The sequence below is a fragment of the Ochotona princeps genome, chromosome 7 (assembly GCF_030435755.1).
Source record: "Ochotona princeps isolate mOchPri1 chromosome 7, mOchPri1.hap1, whole genome shotgun sequence".
NCBI classification, from domain to species: Eukaryota; Metazoa; Chordata; class Mammalia; order Lagomorpha; family Ochotonidae; genus Ochotona; species Ochotona princeps.
The window spans coordinates 30,728,293-30,746,459 of NC_080838.1; the positions used below are offsets into that span (position 1 = coordinate 30,728,293).

At 34.0% G+C, this 18,167-nt stretch overlaps 1 protein-coding gene across 8 annotated transcripts in view; it reads right to left on the bottom strand.

Annotated features, from left to right (window-relative positions):
- Positions 1-18,167, bottom strand: part of BLTP1 (bridge-like lipid transfer protein family member 1) — a 189,826-nt gene that overhangs the window by 66,897 nt on the left and 104,762 nt on the right. For 7 of the 8 annotated variants that reach the window (XM_058666890.1, XM_058666895.1, XM_058666894.1 and 4 more), the window contains 10 exons: positions 16,151-16,857; positions 15,489-15,734; positions 10,953-11,046; positions 9,089-9,139; positions 7,491-7,697; positions 5,801-6,039; positions 4,274-4,518; positions 1,899-2,004; positions 1,066-1,163; positions 336-521 (listed from right to left, as the gene is read on the bottom strand). In XM_058666890.1, the coding sequence (XP_058522873.1) occupies positions 336-521; positions 1,066-1,163; positions 1,899-2,004; positions 4,274-4,518; positions 5,801-6,039; positions 7,491-7,697; positions 9,089-9,139; positions 10,953-11,046; positions 15,489-15,734; positions 16,151-16,857 (2,179 nt within the window). The remainder of the gene's footprint in view (positions 1-335; positions 522-1,065; positions 1,164-1,898; positions 2,005-4,273; positions 4,519-5,800; positions 6,040-7,490; positions 7,698-9,088; positions 9,140-10,952; positions 11,047-15,488; positions 15,735-16,150; positions 16,858-18,167) is intronic. The other variant, XM_058666891.1, reaches the window with a different exon arrangement.

The window sequence follows — 18,167 nt, forward strand, 5'->3', positions numbered from 1 at the left end:
GGGGAGTGAATCATCGGATGGAAGATCTTCCTCTCTGTCTCTCCTCCTCTCTGTATATCTGACTTTGTAATAAAAAAAATAAATAAATCTTTAAAAAAAATAATAATATAAGGAAATTTTTCAAATTACAAGCAAATTTTTACCTAGATAACAGATAAATTTCATGCAATTTATTCTATTCTAACCATATGATAGAACAATATTCAATGATATGTCAGGGTAAAATTGTAAAGGCCTTCTTTAGAAACCTAAATAATTTTCCAAATACTGCTGAAAATAAATTGATTGTGAAATTTAAAAGCTACAATACTATTATCAAAATATTCTGTATTCACCTGATGTTTGACAATTTGTCCTAATGCCAGATTTAAATCTACCTGGCATTTACCAAAGAGTTTGAGGTAGCTGCTACTTCCTGGTGAAGCTTTGGTCTGAAGTCGATTCGAAAGTTCTAGTTCAATCAAACCAGTTTCAAATCTCACAGCTCTCATTGATGGAGTTGTGGCTGTTACTTGAATGCCCTAGCAGATTATATGTTAGGAGAAAGAAAAGACTTTTAAATAAACAATGTACACATATTGAAATTAAATCTTTCAACATACAAACATGATGTTTTAAAATATGTATAGGATTTGTAGTAACGAGCTCATAAAGCTGCCAGCATTGTGATTTCTCATGGTTAATAAGACATTTTTGACAATAAGACTTCATTTCAGTCCTATTTATATATTTAGAGTGTTCACTGGTTAAATACATTAAACAAATATTTGGCAAGAATTTTAAGAGCACTAATACCTTAACTACTGGAAATATTCACATTCTTATATAGTAGTACTTGAAAAGTAGATGTAATGTTTGCTTATGAATAAACTATAAGAGCAATAAATAAGAATAAGAAGCAAAATACTCACCAAAACATTAATCAAATAAATTGCTACAATGGTGAAACAAATTACAGTATTTCAATAACATGAAATTGATCTTTATTATGACTTCTGACATGATTATCATATATCAACTAGTTTGAAAAATACCTTTAAAGTAACACTGTCATTTAAAAGTTACCTTGAACTGCAAGTTCAGGGAATAAAGGAGAATTTTAGGCTTATCTCCATCTGCTGTTCCATCATGTTCATTCCAGAGAGGAATGGGCTGCTCTCCACCTAAAAGTAAACAAATCAGAGTTAGGGTAATGTTGTTAAGAGAGAAACAAACAAACAGCTCTTTTGTACAATAAAAAAGTTCTAGACAACAGATAGTTTTTTTTACAAAGGCTACCAGCCACAATTAGTGGCTATTCTGGTTTCATAGTTGCTTCAACAGTCAAGGAGAAATGGCTCAGGGAACATATCATGCCAGTGAACAATTTCGTACAGAATCAATGTTTTTTACCCTAATTCCTCTTAATATATTATCTCATGATTTAAAAGTCAAATATTTTTAATCAAGTATCTATATTTCTGGACAAAATGTAAAACAGTGATTAAGAAATTCAATTAACCTGCTCTTGAGACATAGCAAAAATAAACAGCACCATAGATGATTTAGCATACAGATGGTATATAGCCACCATACAGAGCAGAAAAAGGTTTACAGTCTTAATAGCTGCCTAACCCTTTGTTCCTAAATAATTTGGATTAATTTGAATAACTTACTTAAGCTTGCTTGCTTCCTTTATTTATTTCTGAGTGGAGCAGTAAAGAAGCTTTGAAAATGTTTACACTACACATGACTAAAATAATTAGCAAACACTTCACAGGTGGGTAAGCCAGAAAAAGGATACATAACTTCTGAAGACTTAGCTACAGTTATATATATAAATGATCAGTACTCATCCTGTAGCTCACTAATGAGAATAAAAACCTGCACCTGCACCAAAGGACTCCCAATTATCTTACCAGAAACTTTCTGTATTACTTCATTAACTTCCTTCATGAACACTTTCTGCACAAATACCAAGTGGTTCAGAAGATCAGTTGTGAGATTATGTTCAAAGGAGCCAACCTGACCAAAAAAAAGCCAAAGTTTTATATTAACACTAATGACTAAATTGTAGTTTTATCCCTTTTTGCTCACAAAATTCATCTATAACGCTGAGGGAATAATTACATACAATTTGAACACAATTTATTGAAGAATGTAACAGAATCTGTAACACTTCCAAGCCAGACACTGTTATGGACTAAACTGTACTCCCCCCACTAGTTTCTCTTTGGAATAACAGAAATCAATAAAATATAAGAAATACTTAAAAATTATGTAGCCAGCTAACTTCAAAGTTGGAATTTTGCCTATTGTCAACACTTATTTTAACGGCCACTTTTATAGACTCAAAAACAAGCAAGTATCACTGTAAGGAAAAATAAATTTATCCATTTATTAAAATATTTATTGACCTTGAACTCCATGTACTTCATGTATCAGGAACTCAGGATACAGGTAATTAGCAACAATTCTGGCAAATGACACCCTACCTAGCTTTAATATAATATGTATCCCTTTTTCAGTACAAGATGATAAATTTCTGAAAAATGGATTAAACAGAAAGCAGCCCTTAATTAAAGCTGAATACATAACTATGATAGATTTAACCATATCTGTATTAAGTCAAATGCTTCGTCACTTACTACACTGCTACATTTCATATCTTGCTTAAAAATTAAATAAGAAATGTGGATTTGGCAGTCTTAAGAAAGAAGTTACCGGAATTTTAAGTTTCTCTGGGTACTTATATTTGGTACAGTGTAGTATAAAAAGTGTGAAGATGATTTTCAGGTGCTTTCTTTCAAATAAAGCGCTAATAATATTGCTCATATAGAGTTTGGGCTCTTAGGTTTCAGAACAGAAAGCACAAATGAAATGCACTTTAGATATTTTAAGGCAAATCTTTGTCTTGTTAGAATGTGCATGGATGTGTGTATACACTTATTTTCACATACAGTAATCAACTCTAAGGCAGGTGATAGAGCAAACCGCTTTTAGAGAAGGTAAATGAATTATGTATATAAGTAGATTGAATTATGCTTACAAGTATATATATACACATCTAGTATAAATTATATATATTACACTTGTAAAATTCTACAAAGAGCTCAAATATTTTCTTACAAATGAGTTAAGTTTTGGAGATCAAAATTTTGAAACAAATAGCAAATCGCTTTCTAACAAAGTAACTACATTTTCTGGCATTGTTGATAAGGATAAGAGCACAGGTGCTTGGAGGCAGATCACTAAGGTATGGCTCCTGTCTCTTGACCTGATGATCGGAAGACTTATGGAAAGTCTCTTACTTTCTTTTATTTTCAATATTCTTTTATATCAACTCATGATAGTAACAGATGCAGTGGTTAATATAAATGAAATGAAAAATATATGTCTAAGTGCTTTTTAAATTTTTGACAGATATTTAGATATCTGATTAAAAATTACAAATTAGGCTTGCTGACTTCCAATTTACCTTAGTGAAGAAATTAGAGTGTGAATTACTTTCACCTTTCTATAAGACACTGAGATTATCATAAATAATCATGTATACCTGTATGAAACATATAACCTCCCTAAGGCTCAGTTTCCTTCCTTACAGAATGAGAATAAGTATGTGTACCTCACAGGGTTGATTTAGGGACTGCGAAAGTTAATACACACAAATCACAGAATGAATATTAACTGGTAATCTCTTTTTATAATCAAATGAGCCATGATATAATGTAGAAATGGACATTAAATCACATGTAAATTCAAAGATGAATAGGTATGTGTATTTTGTATGTGTGCATGTGTGTGTACTTACAGCATGTTTAAATAAGCACAGGATGTTAGCTCAGTGGTTCAGATGTGTGTGTCCCACATCAGTCTGTCTGGGTTCATCACTCAACTCCAGTTCTAGCTCCTAATTTCAGCTTTCTGCTAATGCCAACCCTTGAAGGCAGCAGTAATTGAGTGCCTGCCATCAACTCTGGAATCTTTAATGAGCTTGCAGTTGCCAGCATTAGCTCAATGGGCATTAGCAGGGTGAATCAACAGATGATTTTCCCTGGCTTGCAAATAAGCAAAAATTTAAAATATCAAAAGACTACATTACACAACTCTAAAACTGCGCCATGTCTAAATAAAACAACCAAGACAGACATGCAGACCTGGGATTCCGTATAGAATTCTTCTACAAAACTAAATGTTTTAATGTTTTGCCTTAAAGGTTTAGAGCATTACATATTTCAGTATACCTAGATCTTGAAGACTTAAAAAGAGAAAGAAAATTTAAAAATACACTTACTTCTGCCACACAACGCAGGTAATTTCCCTGTAAATAGTACCCTTGTTTAGAAGGCAGTTCATCGATACTCCACACTTGATCTGAGTAACTATCATGTTCTTCCATAATGTATTTTCCTGACATAGTAACAGGTGGAAGGTTAAGGCTAGCAGAAGGAGGAATGGTTGACAAATCTGTGGCAGAAACTTTTGAAGTAAAACGCAATCTGTGATTTGGCAGCTCAAATGTAAATCTTGTCTGTGCACCTGTAAGAAAATTCACTGAGTAGGTCAGCACTCATCCTTACTTTGACAAAACAATGACTAAATTAAAATATATGGATATCCTAGAATCAATCTTGAAATATATGAAAATTTTTAAACTGGTGATATATTTCCTATTTTTAAATACACATATTATGACTGAAGAGTTAGTCAGCAGGGTTTATTATGTTTGTACATAAAGAGTAAGCCTAAAGATATTTATTAAGGCTATTTCTGTTCAACATCCTCTTACATGCTAAAAATCCACATTCTTTATTTCATAGATGGCAGAATAAAGTCATTAGTATTAAGGAGTTAGAAAAAGAGAAATACATCAAATTAAAAAAAATCTAATCCATTGGGAGATTTATTCATAGAAAATAGCTGACAGTTAACGTCCCCTAGTCCTGATAAACTGCAAGACGAAACAGTAAAAATCATCAAATCAACTACAGTCATGGAAAACATTCACGAATGTAAAGTTACACATCTCTGACCTTAACCATAATTACTAATGCTACTGTATATCACATAAAGATATGTTATTTATTTTATTGTTGACTGTAAACACTTGATTTTCTAATGAAACAGCTGTTCAAATAAATATAAATGGAAAGGAAGAATAGCAGAAGGGTCACAGAAACAGAAGTTATTATCTTAAATAAATCAAATTATCCAAACTTGCACTAAGTGCACTCAATGCGAAAATCAAGTTATTTTTACAATGAGACTATAAAAAGTATAAACAGATTCATTTATTCAACTTAAGGTTAAATTACAGAAATGACCTCAAAGCTTTCAAAAATTTAATTTTTATTTATTTGAAAGGCCTTCAACAGCCAGCGCTTAGCCAGGTGGAAACCAGGAACCCAGACCTACAATTGGGGACTTCCATGTGGTTGGCCTGACTGAACCACTGTACTCAAGTACTCAAGCAGTGACTTGAGCCATCACTGCAGCTGGAAGCCAGGAAGCAGCAGAACAAGGACATAAATCCAGGAACTCTTGATTTGGGATATAGGTATATTAACAGATAAGTCAAATGCCTACCCCAGCTGAAACATTTCCAAGTGTTCAAAGCAAGGTCCACACTGCCCATTCAAAAAGATGCATTGGTATTTGCAAGACTGGAGAATATTACTTTTGAAATGTAAAGGTTGTGATCAAAGTTATTTAGATTTTCATATAATATCTATAAAACCAAATTCATATTTTCACCAGAATATTACTAATTTGTGAAACAAATTGTCAGTTTTAAGAGAATCAATTCAAAATTCTACCTTACCTGTCATTCCATGACTTCTCATTCTTCCCATCTTGTATTCTGCTTTTAGAGATGGTAACAGTGCTGCTCCAATGGCTATGCCATCTAACATGGCACTGAATTTAAGAACAATAGGTTTCTTTTCTAGACCTTCTGGTAGCTGAGGAAATTCATTTGTTTCAACAGGAGTTTGATTAACGCTTGTTGGAGTTTTCTCAGAAGGTAGTGGAGTTGCAATATCTTCTTTAACAGGCTGTGGGCTATAAACCCCCCCAAAATTAGAAAAAAATATGAATACCAATCACTTTATTACATAATATTTTAAGGTTTCTCAGTGAAAAACAGGAATCATATTGCGCAAATAGGTATTTTCTTCCCAGTATCAGATCACAGTAAAACTTTCCAAAGAAAGCTATCAAGCAGATATGTTCTAAAAAAGTAGATACCCAGAATTAGTAACAACATCAACTCCTGAATGTTATATTGCCAACACATTTGTATCATTAATGTGAAATAGGGATTCCAAATTTTATGACAATCATTATGGAGTCTACTACTGAGTGCAGTAGTGCAATGTTACTCTAATGTTATGTTACTGTAACTAATATTACTATCACTATTAATAACCAACAATGAAAGTAATTATTTGAGAGCCAGGTACTATTCCCAGTGTCTTAGATGTTTTGTTTTTTTATATAATACACAGAGTCCTTAGAATAGGTATTATTATCTCCATTTTGCAAATGAGAAAGTATAGCTACAAAGTAATGAAACCAGGACTTGAACACAACTTGGCTTTAGTGGGTGATTTGTGAACTACCATATCCCTCTGACAAAAAGGTATAAAAAGGAAGAATTTCATGCCATATTTTGAACCTAGGTTTAACATATACAATCTAGATTCCATATTCCATTCACAGGATGAGAATATTTAAATTTTTACTTCTTAGTCAATTTCAGCCCTGATAGTACATCATGGTTAAACAGCTAGATAGAATGGGAAAAATCACTGCTTTTGTACATCATCAAAAGGCATATTAATGTATTTCCACTCTGTAAAATGGGGAAAAGAAATAGGGTCGTGTTTTTACATTTTACATATATTTTTATATTTTGTTATCAAAATGTTTTAAATACCTAATAATTTACTGTAGTTTTTATTTAGTGGTAGCTTTCAGAGGCCAGGAATAAGGCCTAGCAATGCAGAAATGAAAAAAGGCTATATAAGGAATAAACGCTATAGGAAATAAAAAAAAAAGTATGAAATTTTGATTGCCTTTTAAAATATTTACATGGCATTGTCAAATCCTTTTCTGAATCATAAGCAACAATTTCATATAGATTATAACACAAAACCATTCATGGGATAAAAACAAATATCGTGATTTTTTTTAAACCCATGCAGTTTATAAATTGCAATGAATTTAAAGGAAACAAGGATTGACTAGAGTTCATCAGTTTTCATTCTACTGGTGTCTATTTCGATGCCCTCAGATCTTTAGCATTCATCTAGTCTCATTTTGGGAAAATGACACAACAACAATTTCATGTCTGACATGGTATTGCAATGATATTCACATGTCCCATTCACTGTCCATAATGGTCAGGACTATGAAGTAATCCTGCATTTTCTCCAAGTTTTGTTGATGTAGCAAAGAACACCCTTAGGTATTGTACATAATCACAAAATATCAGCAAATGGAAAGCTTACGCTGTGGAAGGCTGCCTGATGAGGTCTGAGATTTGTTTAGACAGTTGGTGAGAACTCCGAACCATCATGCTATGTAAGGTGGCAGGGTGCTGAGGAATATTGATGCTGATAGCTCCTACTTTGAACACAGCAGCATTGTTTGTCTTCAACCCTCTCTGAGCACTATAGAGGGCCTGGGATTTGGCAATACTACATTTCACTACCGTTCTATCAACAGAAAAAGAGGACTGTTAGAATACAGAATATAAAAAAAGTTTTGAAAAGAATTAAAAATGAGACACTCAGTCAAATCATTTAATGAGCTAGGATGACAAGATTTTTTCATGTGTTTGAATCATACACAGAAACATATTCTAAAACTGTTCAAATATTTGTGGGCCCGGTGAGATAGCCCAGTGGCTAAACTCCTTGCTTTGCATGCAACAGGGTCCCCTGTGGATGTCAGTTCATGTCCCAGCTGCTCGAATTCCCTTCCAGCTCCCTGCCTATGGCCTGGGAAAGCAGTCAACAATGGCCCAAAGCCATTGTGTCTCTCTCACATTTAGAACTCTTTCCTTTTCCAGCATATTCTAGAGATCTGTACAACTACAAAGAGGGACATGCACTAGATACAAAAAGAAAAAATGCTCATGCTATTTCAAAGGTCTAGGAGTTAAAGAAATCACTCTAATAACTACTCTGTTAAAAGAAACTGACCTCTAGGCCTTGACCCTTTGCACACTAATCGAATATGCAAAGATCATCAAAAGCAAAAAAAAAGTTAAAAAACAAAACAACAACAAAAAAAACAGAACAAACAAAGAAAAAAGAAGTTGAAAGGCTGCCCTGCCTTTAAAGTCCTCTTTCCTGGACTCAAGAAGTGAGAGAAAATTGGTGCAGGTCTTGTCTGAACAGGCATGGTCCCTGGAAGTGAGACTCACAGGGCACTTGGAGATCTTCTGAATCACAGTTAATGAACATTGTCATTAGTTTTCTTGGTTACTTGCCATGAACTTTTCATGTACAATAAGCAGGTATTGCACGCTACAACTTTATGTACTCATTTTGGAGACATTTTGATCACTTCTTTCTTGAGTAAAAATATACTGCATAATGTGTGACTCAAGTCACTCAAAATATAAAAGTGCACACAGTGAAAGTTTAAGGTAAAATTCAGCAGTGGAGCAGTAAACTATCTCACATTTAAAGAAATGTAAAGTTGAGATACAAAGGTGCTTTGCTGTTAGTGTTTGAAGGATTATTTTTGCAATTAGTGAAAATTATTTTGCAAAGTGAACAATTTTAACTTTTTTTAAATAAGCAATAAGATTCTTTTAAACAATCATTTGTGGCAGAAATTGTAATAGCATGATAAAGAAAAAAGCACAAGAAACACCCAACTATAATGTTTAGAACCTGTCAATAACAAAAAAGGTATTAATTTTCAAACATTAGCTCTTATCTGTGTTTTCCTTAAGTTTTAATATTTAAAAGGCTCTATGTTAAAGCTTCAAATTAATAACTACATATATTTAAATCTTTAAGATAATTTAAATATCTATCTCTAAAACAAGTACTATGTTAATCAGAAAGCCATTGAAAAGAATAATATGACATACAGAAACTCTTGTTTGGCTGTACTTGTAGGAGATGTAGGAAAATCCTCCAGTCTATAGATGAAGATTCAAGAGAGCAGCAAACAAAAAGGAAGCACATCAATAGGCATACATCCATTAGTTACAACAGGATCAAGAAAACTGGAAAGCTTTTCTAATTTCTCATTTCTAAAATTTTCCTTCAAATTTTAGACACTTTTGCACTTTATTTTTAAAAACTCTAGCTCCCTTTAATTGCAATTAAAAATGAAATGCTAAATACTCATCCCCCCAAATATTACCATTTGAATTTGGCAGTGACTAGTGAAAAGCAAGAAACATCAAATTTAACACTCTTCAATAGGTTCTAAAAGCAATATAATTTACAAGAGATTCAAGAGCATGGACTAATAGAATACTTGGGACATCTGAAGAGATTCACTTTTTGAACAGGGTAGAGTAACTAAGGTAGGCCAAATTTAGAGTGAACAAAGGCATCAAGGACTCTCAGAACCTGAGGTGACTTTCTGCAGAAGCATCAGGAAGAAGTGGAAAGAATATGGTTTCATGAGTCTTGTTTAATTATATGATTTTAAGAATTTAAGCAAATGTTTTTCATCTTTCTTAATCTCAAATTTCTATAAAATGGAATAAAACCGCATCAGTTTTCAGGATCACAGTAAAAGGTAAATAAAATAGTCTAAGCGAGGATCTTGGTAAAGAGTTGGAAGTTTGTAATTTTTATAAATAACCCAAAATTATTATAAATAGCCAAACATCTATATTAGGATCTTTCTCAAAATCACTAGAATTTACTGGTCTTTCTTGAAAATACTAATAAGGAAATAGTGACCTGAACTCTAGGGAGTTATTGTGAAACAAAACAAGAGACAAACCTGAGATGGTCTCAAGGAAGGTTTCAGATATATGCTGGGGTTACTGATTTTAACCAAAACTTACTGCAGAAAGCTACGGATCATTTATGAACATTAACAATATATTTCCTAAGAAAACTTTGCACATATGATCAGAGCTGTAATTTGTCATACTTCTCAGTTAATTTATGACGAATAATTAATAAAACTGAACCAAATCCAGTATTTAGTACCTAGAATAATGGATATGTTACAGAACAACTGCATCACAACATTAACATTAGTAATATTACCATATTACAATATTATTACATTAGTAATAATATTAAAAAGTAAAATCTCTAAGCCCAACTTATCAAAACACTCTGAAGTTACAGTATGAAACTGATCCACAGGGAAAAAAAAATTAGGAATGACAATATATACAACTAAAAGCATGAAAATGCTTTAAGTAAAAGTGTTAAATATATCAATAATCGATCTGAATATATGTATGAAAGTAATTATTATCAGAGCATTTTGGATCCAGTAGAAAACAACTTCAAGGAAAAGGATAAAAGAACAAAAATAAAAGCCTTACGCATACTACCAAAGATTTCACTGGTTTTATTGTTAATCACATAGAAAGTGAAGACAAAGTTTTAAAATTCAGTGTGAGTATGGTTATTGATTATTTAATATGAAATTAAGAGTTCATATTCCTTGACTATAAATGTTTTTATTAACTATTTAAATTATGTGAACATATGCTTCTTAAATGTTGAACTGAAATTGTGCCTTGACCATTTTTCTTGTTAGACAGTCCTACAATGAGAGTTGCCATATTTTCAGGGAGGAAGGCAGTACAAGTTCAAAATCAAAGAAAAAAATTATTTTTCTAAGAACATTTTACTGTCTCATGTTACTGATATTCAGAATCTCATTCTGAGCAGCTATAGTTTATACAAAGACCTTCAGCTTTCTATTTAATAGTAACAAATATAACGAAATAAAAATGAACATAACATACTTACTGTATATTTGGTGTGATTCCTTCAAGCAACACAATATTAACTCCACCAATATGAGCAGTGGCACATGTTTCCGTCATCTTTTGATGTAAAACATCTTAAATAGGAGAAAAATAATTATTTGAATTCTGAAAATTAAATAATGGTAGTTCAATCTAAAATTGCTTTTCCTTCATGAAAAATTCAACAACAAAAATAATTTAGGATCTGACATTGTGGCACAGCAAGTTAAACTCTTGCTTACAATAACAGCATCATTTTTGAAGGCTAGTTATAGTCCCAGCTAATCTCTGCTTCTTCTTCTTTTACAAAGGGGCTCTTTAAATTTATTTTTCATCTAATAATTGACTAGTTTAGAAAATCCCCATTTCAATGTTAATTCCATCTCTTAATCTTTTAAAAGTCACTAAAAGGACAAAAAGTCACATAAAAATACAATCTGTATCTGTTTGATATTTACAGTCGCCATTAAAGGCGCAGATTGATTAAAGTCAACATTATTCAAATAATCCAAATATTCTGTGCATCACTCTGCATTATGACACCAATATACTCCATGTACTGTAGTGTCATTCCCTTCACTGCACTGAGAGAAAGGGGGAACAATAACTTCCAGTGTTGTCTTTTTGTTTTATTTTTTCTTTATAGCCACCTCTTTTAATTTAAGTGGAACAGTTTTCTCTTTGGCATGAAATCAAAGCATTGTTCCTAAGACCTCTGCCAACTTCACTGCAGAAACATTCCTCCTGTTCCAGATGCACACAAAAGGTAGAGTGCCAGGTCAAGGGTTCCAACCATTTCACGTTTCTATTATGAAGGTCTTATTAAGAAAGACCAAAATACTGAGTCGTTGAACAGGCAACAAGTCTGGAATTACTACTTGTGCTAGGAGGTAAGAATAACACATTACTAAAATCAAACAAACCAGGGGAGTGCCACATGATCCTCGAGATGTATGTGCACAGGGTGAGTCACTGCAGTAGACCTGAATCCTTCAGCACGCAAGGGTGAGCGCAGGGATGGACAAGCCCCATAGTGCCGGTTCTGTTTCAGGCTCATTGTCTATGGAGGTGAAGGTCACCAATACTATTTGGTAAAGGGAAAATTCTGCAACATGCAAAATCTCTCTTCAATTCATGCTCTTACTTTAATGACAAGATTGAGCCATGGAAAAACATCAGGCAAATATTTCTCATCCTAAATTTATATGAAAGTCCCCAATTGTTGTGTATACTTGTCTAATGCCTATGGCTTAAGAACAAGGACAGTGGTTTATGTTCATGTAACATGTCTTGACCGCTGGACACTAGTCACTACAGTACTGATCACTGACGTTTCCTATGGAAAAGTTTTCCAGAAAATTAATACACACGGAAATAATATTGCTTTGAGTAAAGAAAGGCATTTCAGTAATTTTTCTTCTTTCATGGACTAAAAACTCCATAAATGTACAAGAATACGTCTGAAAAGATCTAGGCAACAACTTTACCCAGTTTCTTGGACTTTCACAATTTAAGATTTTAACAATGAATCTAGCCATTTCAAAAGTCTTTTTATTCCCCCACTCAAAACTCAGTTACCTTGATGAACTGTCACTCGAGATGCAAAGCCTTTACAGTCTGACACATGTCTCCTTCAAACAGACTGATTTGGTTTTGGGTAAGTCTGGTGACCACACAGAGCATGGCCAATGTGTGCCTGGTATGAACTACAATCTCTCTTTATAATGGCAACAGTGCTGTCTTGTCAGATGATTACTGGTCTTTTTAAATAAAGTGAAAATCTAGGACTGCTTTTCATTCTCTACCATAAATCTCTAGCAAATATCAATTTCATCAATTATGTACTATATTTTTATAATATCTAAAAATAAGTTTCATATAAATAATATCCTTCAATGGCAGTATACACTTAAAACAGCCCTTTGCTTTCAGACAACCACTGAAATTATTTTAGCAATACAGGCAGCAGCTAAATATGATCACCGCAAAGAGTTAATATTGCAAAATTCATCTGGTCTCTCTTCGCACCTGTTATCATGAACTAAGTTCACTGCTAAGTGCCCCTAGGATACTGACATAAATGAATAAGTTGGTCCAGAATCCAGTGGACTCACATTTCCCAAAGGCACAGAATATTCTGCAAAAACCAAAACAAAACAAAACAAAAAAAACCACTTTCTGGTACTGCTTTAAATAATTATTAAGCTATCTCAATACTTTACACAGTTCTGATTTCTTGTCCTGCAAAAATTCTTTTTGTCTCCCTCTCATTTTTATGTCACCTGATGTACTGGTACAGATCAGATTTAGTTATTTTTCTGGCTGCATTAAATTTTTATTTGAAATAGTACTGGACACTAGTTTCTTTGCAGCTAATATCTTCTAAACAAGATCCCTGATCATGTGTTTTAAAAAGAAAACAGAAGACAGTCGAAGTACTTGGGCCTAAGAACTTTAGGAGACCAAAATGGAGTTAGTTCCTGGAACAGTCCCAGATGCTGAGGCCATCCATGGAATAAACCAGTTGATGGAAGAGATCTCTTTGTCTCTCTTCTTTTTAATTTTCAAATAAATAAATCTTTAAAAAACAATTTTTAAATTATGGTAAAGTTTATTCAATTATCAGAGAAAGAAAACAAGAGTTTGGAATTCCATCTAGATCTACTGTATGTGTGTCAGTGGCCCAAGCACTTGCATCATGTTCTACTGCTCTCCTGGAAGCATGAGCAGGCAGCTGGATTGGAAGCAGAGCAACTGAGAATCAAACCAGTATTCATGTGGGCTGCTGATGCCTGCAGTGGCCTACCCTGCTGATGCACAACAGCAAGTCCTCCGATATTGCTCGCAGACTTGGAACCATTGAGTCAAAGAATAAATATGCCTTATTGACATAAAAATATTAAATTAACCTTTGAAAAGGTTAAATTCATTTGTATTCATTTAGAAGTGAATGAAAATATCTATTTCTGTGTTTCTAACCAAATACAGATATTAGCATTCTTAATTTTTGGTAAACAAACAAAAAAATGCTGGTAATTTCCTTTCAATCTTTAAAGGTGAATAATTTTTGCTCAAATTAGCCATCCAAGTGAACATTTTACAATAAATGAATATTCATTTATTTAAAAGGCAGAACAACACAGAAAGACAGTAGAGAGAGGCAAGGGTGGGCAAGCCAGACAGAACCAGAGAGGCAGGGTTGGGAGTGGAGATCTTATCTCTACTGGTTAACTCCCCAAATTCCTTCAATAGTCAAAGCTGGTCAAAGCCAAACTCAGGAACCAAGAACCATATGAACGACAGGGCCCCAACTACTTGGATCACAATGTTTAGCCTTCCCAGGCACATTGCTGGAAGATGGATCAAAACCCAAGACTGGAACGGGCACTCCCATTTGCGTGCCTGGTTCAGAATTGGTGGCTTAACTCATTGCATCACAATGCCAATTCCTAGCTGTCTGAACTTTTGTATATTTTTATGTCATTTATATATTTTTCCACGTTTATATTTTTTAGTAATGTATAATCCACTCAATTTATACAGAGAAATCTTTTTGATGGTATTTAAGTTTTAATTTAAAATTAACTTTTTAAGTATTAAATGTTTATAATATAAAACAAAACAGGTAAGAAGAGTATTTGATGAAAAGAGCTTCACAACTCTTGATTAAACTTTACATATTTGGCAATCTCAAAGTTAACAACAACAACAAAAAAACCCATGATTCATGCATTTCGTTTTCTCCATGGAGTACAGCCTGATGGCTTTATCAGAAAGAGAAAAAAATCTGCTCTGTGTCACTTATCAACTGATTCTAAGAAATTTTTAGCATTTCTGAAGCTGGGATGTATTTTATAATCAGTGGTATTTAACACTGTTATGGGAGGGATAAAACAACAATGGTGCAGCTTCAAATTTATTATTGGATTGTTTTTCGCCTTGGATGCAGCGGAATCCCTTATGGGCGCCAATTTGTGTCCCAGCTGCTCCAGTTCCAGCTCCCTGCTTGTGGCCTGGGAGGGCAGTAGAGGATAATCCAAAACTTTGGGACCCTGCACCAATGTGAGACCTAGCAGAAGCTCCTGACTTTGGATCAACTTGACTCTGGCCGTTTTGGCCCCTTGGGGAGTGAGCCAGCAGACAGAGGATCTCTCTCTGTCTCTCCTCTTTGTGGATCTGACTTTCCAATAAAAATTTTAAAAATAAATCTTTTATTTAAAAAGCAGCAGCAAATATTTCACAAAATTCATTGTTTTGTTAAATTTCCAACCATTCAGGCATGTTTTTAGCTGTCAGCATTAGATAGACAAAGAACAAGTGACACTAGGCATTAGGTATATTACCTTAATATCCTTATTCCCAATCCATCAAAACTACCTCAATCCATTCATCCTCCAGTGCATGCACAGTTCTTGGTACTCTACTCCAGAATCAGGAAGTCTTATTTTCTGAAGAAAAACTGGTAAGTGGAAACTTTGGGGATACAGCATGGATTCTCTTCAGAAAAGTGGGTTATAGTATCAGAAAATGGCCATACCTTTCATTTTTTCCTTAAGAGTAAAACTGCCATGGATCCTCTTCAGCTCTGATTCCATCGTTAGCCCTCCGATATCTGCCTCTAGGTGTGTGCGGTTCACCATGCCAATCCCAAACACTATCAGAGTAACGTATTGAGGTTCAGAAGTTACCAAGCTACGCTTCCTCTGTGTCTTGGTCAAACTTACGTTGTCTTGTTCATTCTCAAACACAACTTTACATGTTGGCTCAGTAGGGCTCCGAACTCCTATGTAAGTAAATACAAAATAGAGCTTTAAATATGACAAATGCAAACCAGAAAGATACTGCAAACTTCTGCCTTTTCTTATACACGCCCAGATTTCTCCCCTTCCCCACAAAAATTGTTTTAAAATTCTTAAATATTTTCCCAAGTTCCTACTGAAAATAATAGTGGAGTCAGATGTTTGATATCAAATCTGTCAGAACCCTCTGAAGAGCATAGTAATAGTTGGAACAAATTGTAAGCAACAGGGTGGCAGGATATCCAAATGGCATAACCATTTTTTCTCTCCTTGATGATAACCAGTTTCTCTGTATTCCAATTACCCAACTGCAAATTAAGTAAATATGATGAGCCACCCTACTTTCTCAGTATTACTGCTATTCTAAATAAGAATTTTAAATCATAAAGATGTCTGTTACCTGCTGGTCCAAATGTTTCTGAAGATTTTTCCAGTATTCCTGTTGGATCAGAGATAAGTGAATAGAAGTTGAGCAATTTATACATGTTCTGCCAGCACTCGGCAGAAGGCTCACTTTGTTCGGATACTGTAATCGAATCAGAGTCATCCATGTGAATGGTCATGTGATCCACTACATCTTTTGAGCCTTTCCTGGACACTTTCGAAGTTCTTCGTTCAGATCTTCCTAATGAGTTTTTGTTTCGAGACTCCTTTTTGTTATTCTCATTGTTGGCCCGTTTGTTCTTGGCATTGTTTACTCTATTGCCACCATTTAGACTTCCTCTAGAACTGCGGCTGAAGTCTGAGGAACGAAAATCTCGATGTTTTCTGGTTTTGAAGGTAGGCGTTGGGGACGCTGAGCCAGCTGTGTATCTGCTGAGTTTAATGTCAGTCTGAGTGGCTTTAATGTCATCTATCATTGTACTGAATTGGTGAATGAGACGAACCAAAGCCATATCGACATGCTGGCTTATTGACTGACAGGAAATAGTGAAATTGCAGTGAAAGGTATTGTAATAACGCTTGTTGAGATCATGAAAAGAAAGGGCATTGGTAGAGTTTTGTGGTGTGCACACTGATTTTTCCATTACAACAGCACTGATGCTAAAGGTTTCCAACATTAATGCTGGTTTGAACTCCAGTGGAGGAAGATTCACATGGCCTTGCCTAGAATAAACAATAAATAAAAAATGAATAAATGAGAAGGTAAGATTTTGTTTTTAGAACTGCACATCTTTATTAACTTATAGAAAAAATAATCTCAACGGTAGAATCACTTAAGTATTTTTACAGAAGATGGGTACTTCTTCTAGACCAGATTCTTATAAGTTGGGGGTTGAATCTTTTATGTCCTCCCTCCTGATCTCTAAAACAAGTGAATGTTACTTTTTACATTTTATGAAATGATTTTAGTGAGGTATTGAAACAATTTTCCCCCACATTCTAAGACACTTTCCCCTAAAGGACTGGTATACAGGCTCAATTACACAGCAACTCGGCTATCTCTCTTAACCATCCTCTCTCAATATAAACCGTGTATTTGATGTCTTCACATTATGATTTTATTTGTCACTAGAAAGAACATTCTTACAGGATACTCTGCCAGATTAGAAAACAGGAAAAACAACTGAAACCAAAATAAAAATGCAAAGAAAATTTAAAATCTTATTTAAAGATTACTTTGGCAAAAATTCCTTTCTGAAGAATTTCATATAAGAATATTACAATTAATTTTAATCTTAAAAAAGTCACTGTCTCAAATTTCTCCAAATCAACTACCAGTACCAACAACCACAAATACTTAAACTGTAAAGTAGTAATTTCTCCTCTTCATCCACATATATTATGAATGTACACAGTCACAAAGGTCAGGTTAAACATAGGAATTTTTTCTGGTTTAAAATAAAAAAACAAAAGCTACTCTGATAGTCTCAATTTAACTTAAAAAATCATAATTACATATCAGCAATGCCTACACCAGCCCCATAATGTTTGACAAAGAAAAAAACTAGACAACAAATAAAAAAAATGCATAAATCATTTCTTGCTTGGTGGAGATCAAATTCAATTGAACTATAAAACAAGCCATAGAAGAAACGGCTGAGGCATGTGGTTAGCTTAGTGCTAAGACAAACGTTGAATGCTAGTGTTCTAGATTAGAATATCTGGGTTTTGTTCCCAACATCAGCTCCTAACTCCAGCTTCCCACTCAGGCAGACCCTGGAGGGCTTCAGTGAAGGCCCAAGTAATTGGCTTCTTGTCACCCATGAACTGACTGAGATCCTAGCTCCTGGTTTCAGTTTGGCTGAGCATTAGCCAGAGAAAACCTCTGCGGGGCGAACCAGTGGACAGGAATGCTTATTACTGATTAACTTACTTTCTCTTTATTTCTCTCTCTCAAGTAACTAAATTTAAAATTATCAAAAAGCAGCAACAGCTGATGAAGGAAACGTTATTCTCACTAAGAGACTAGATAT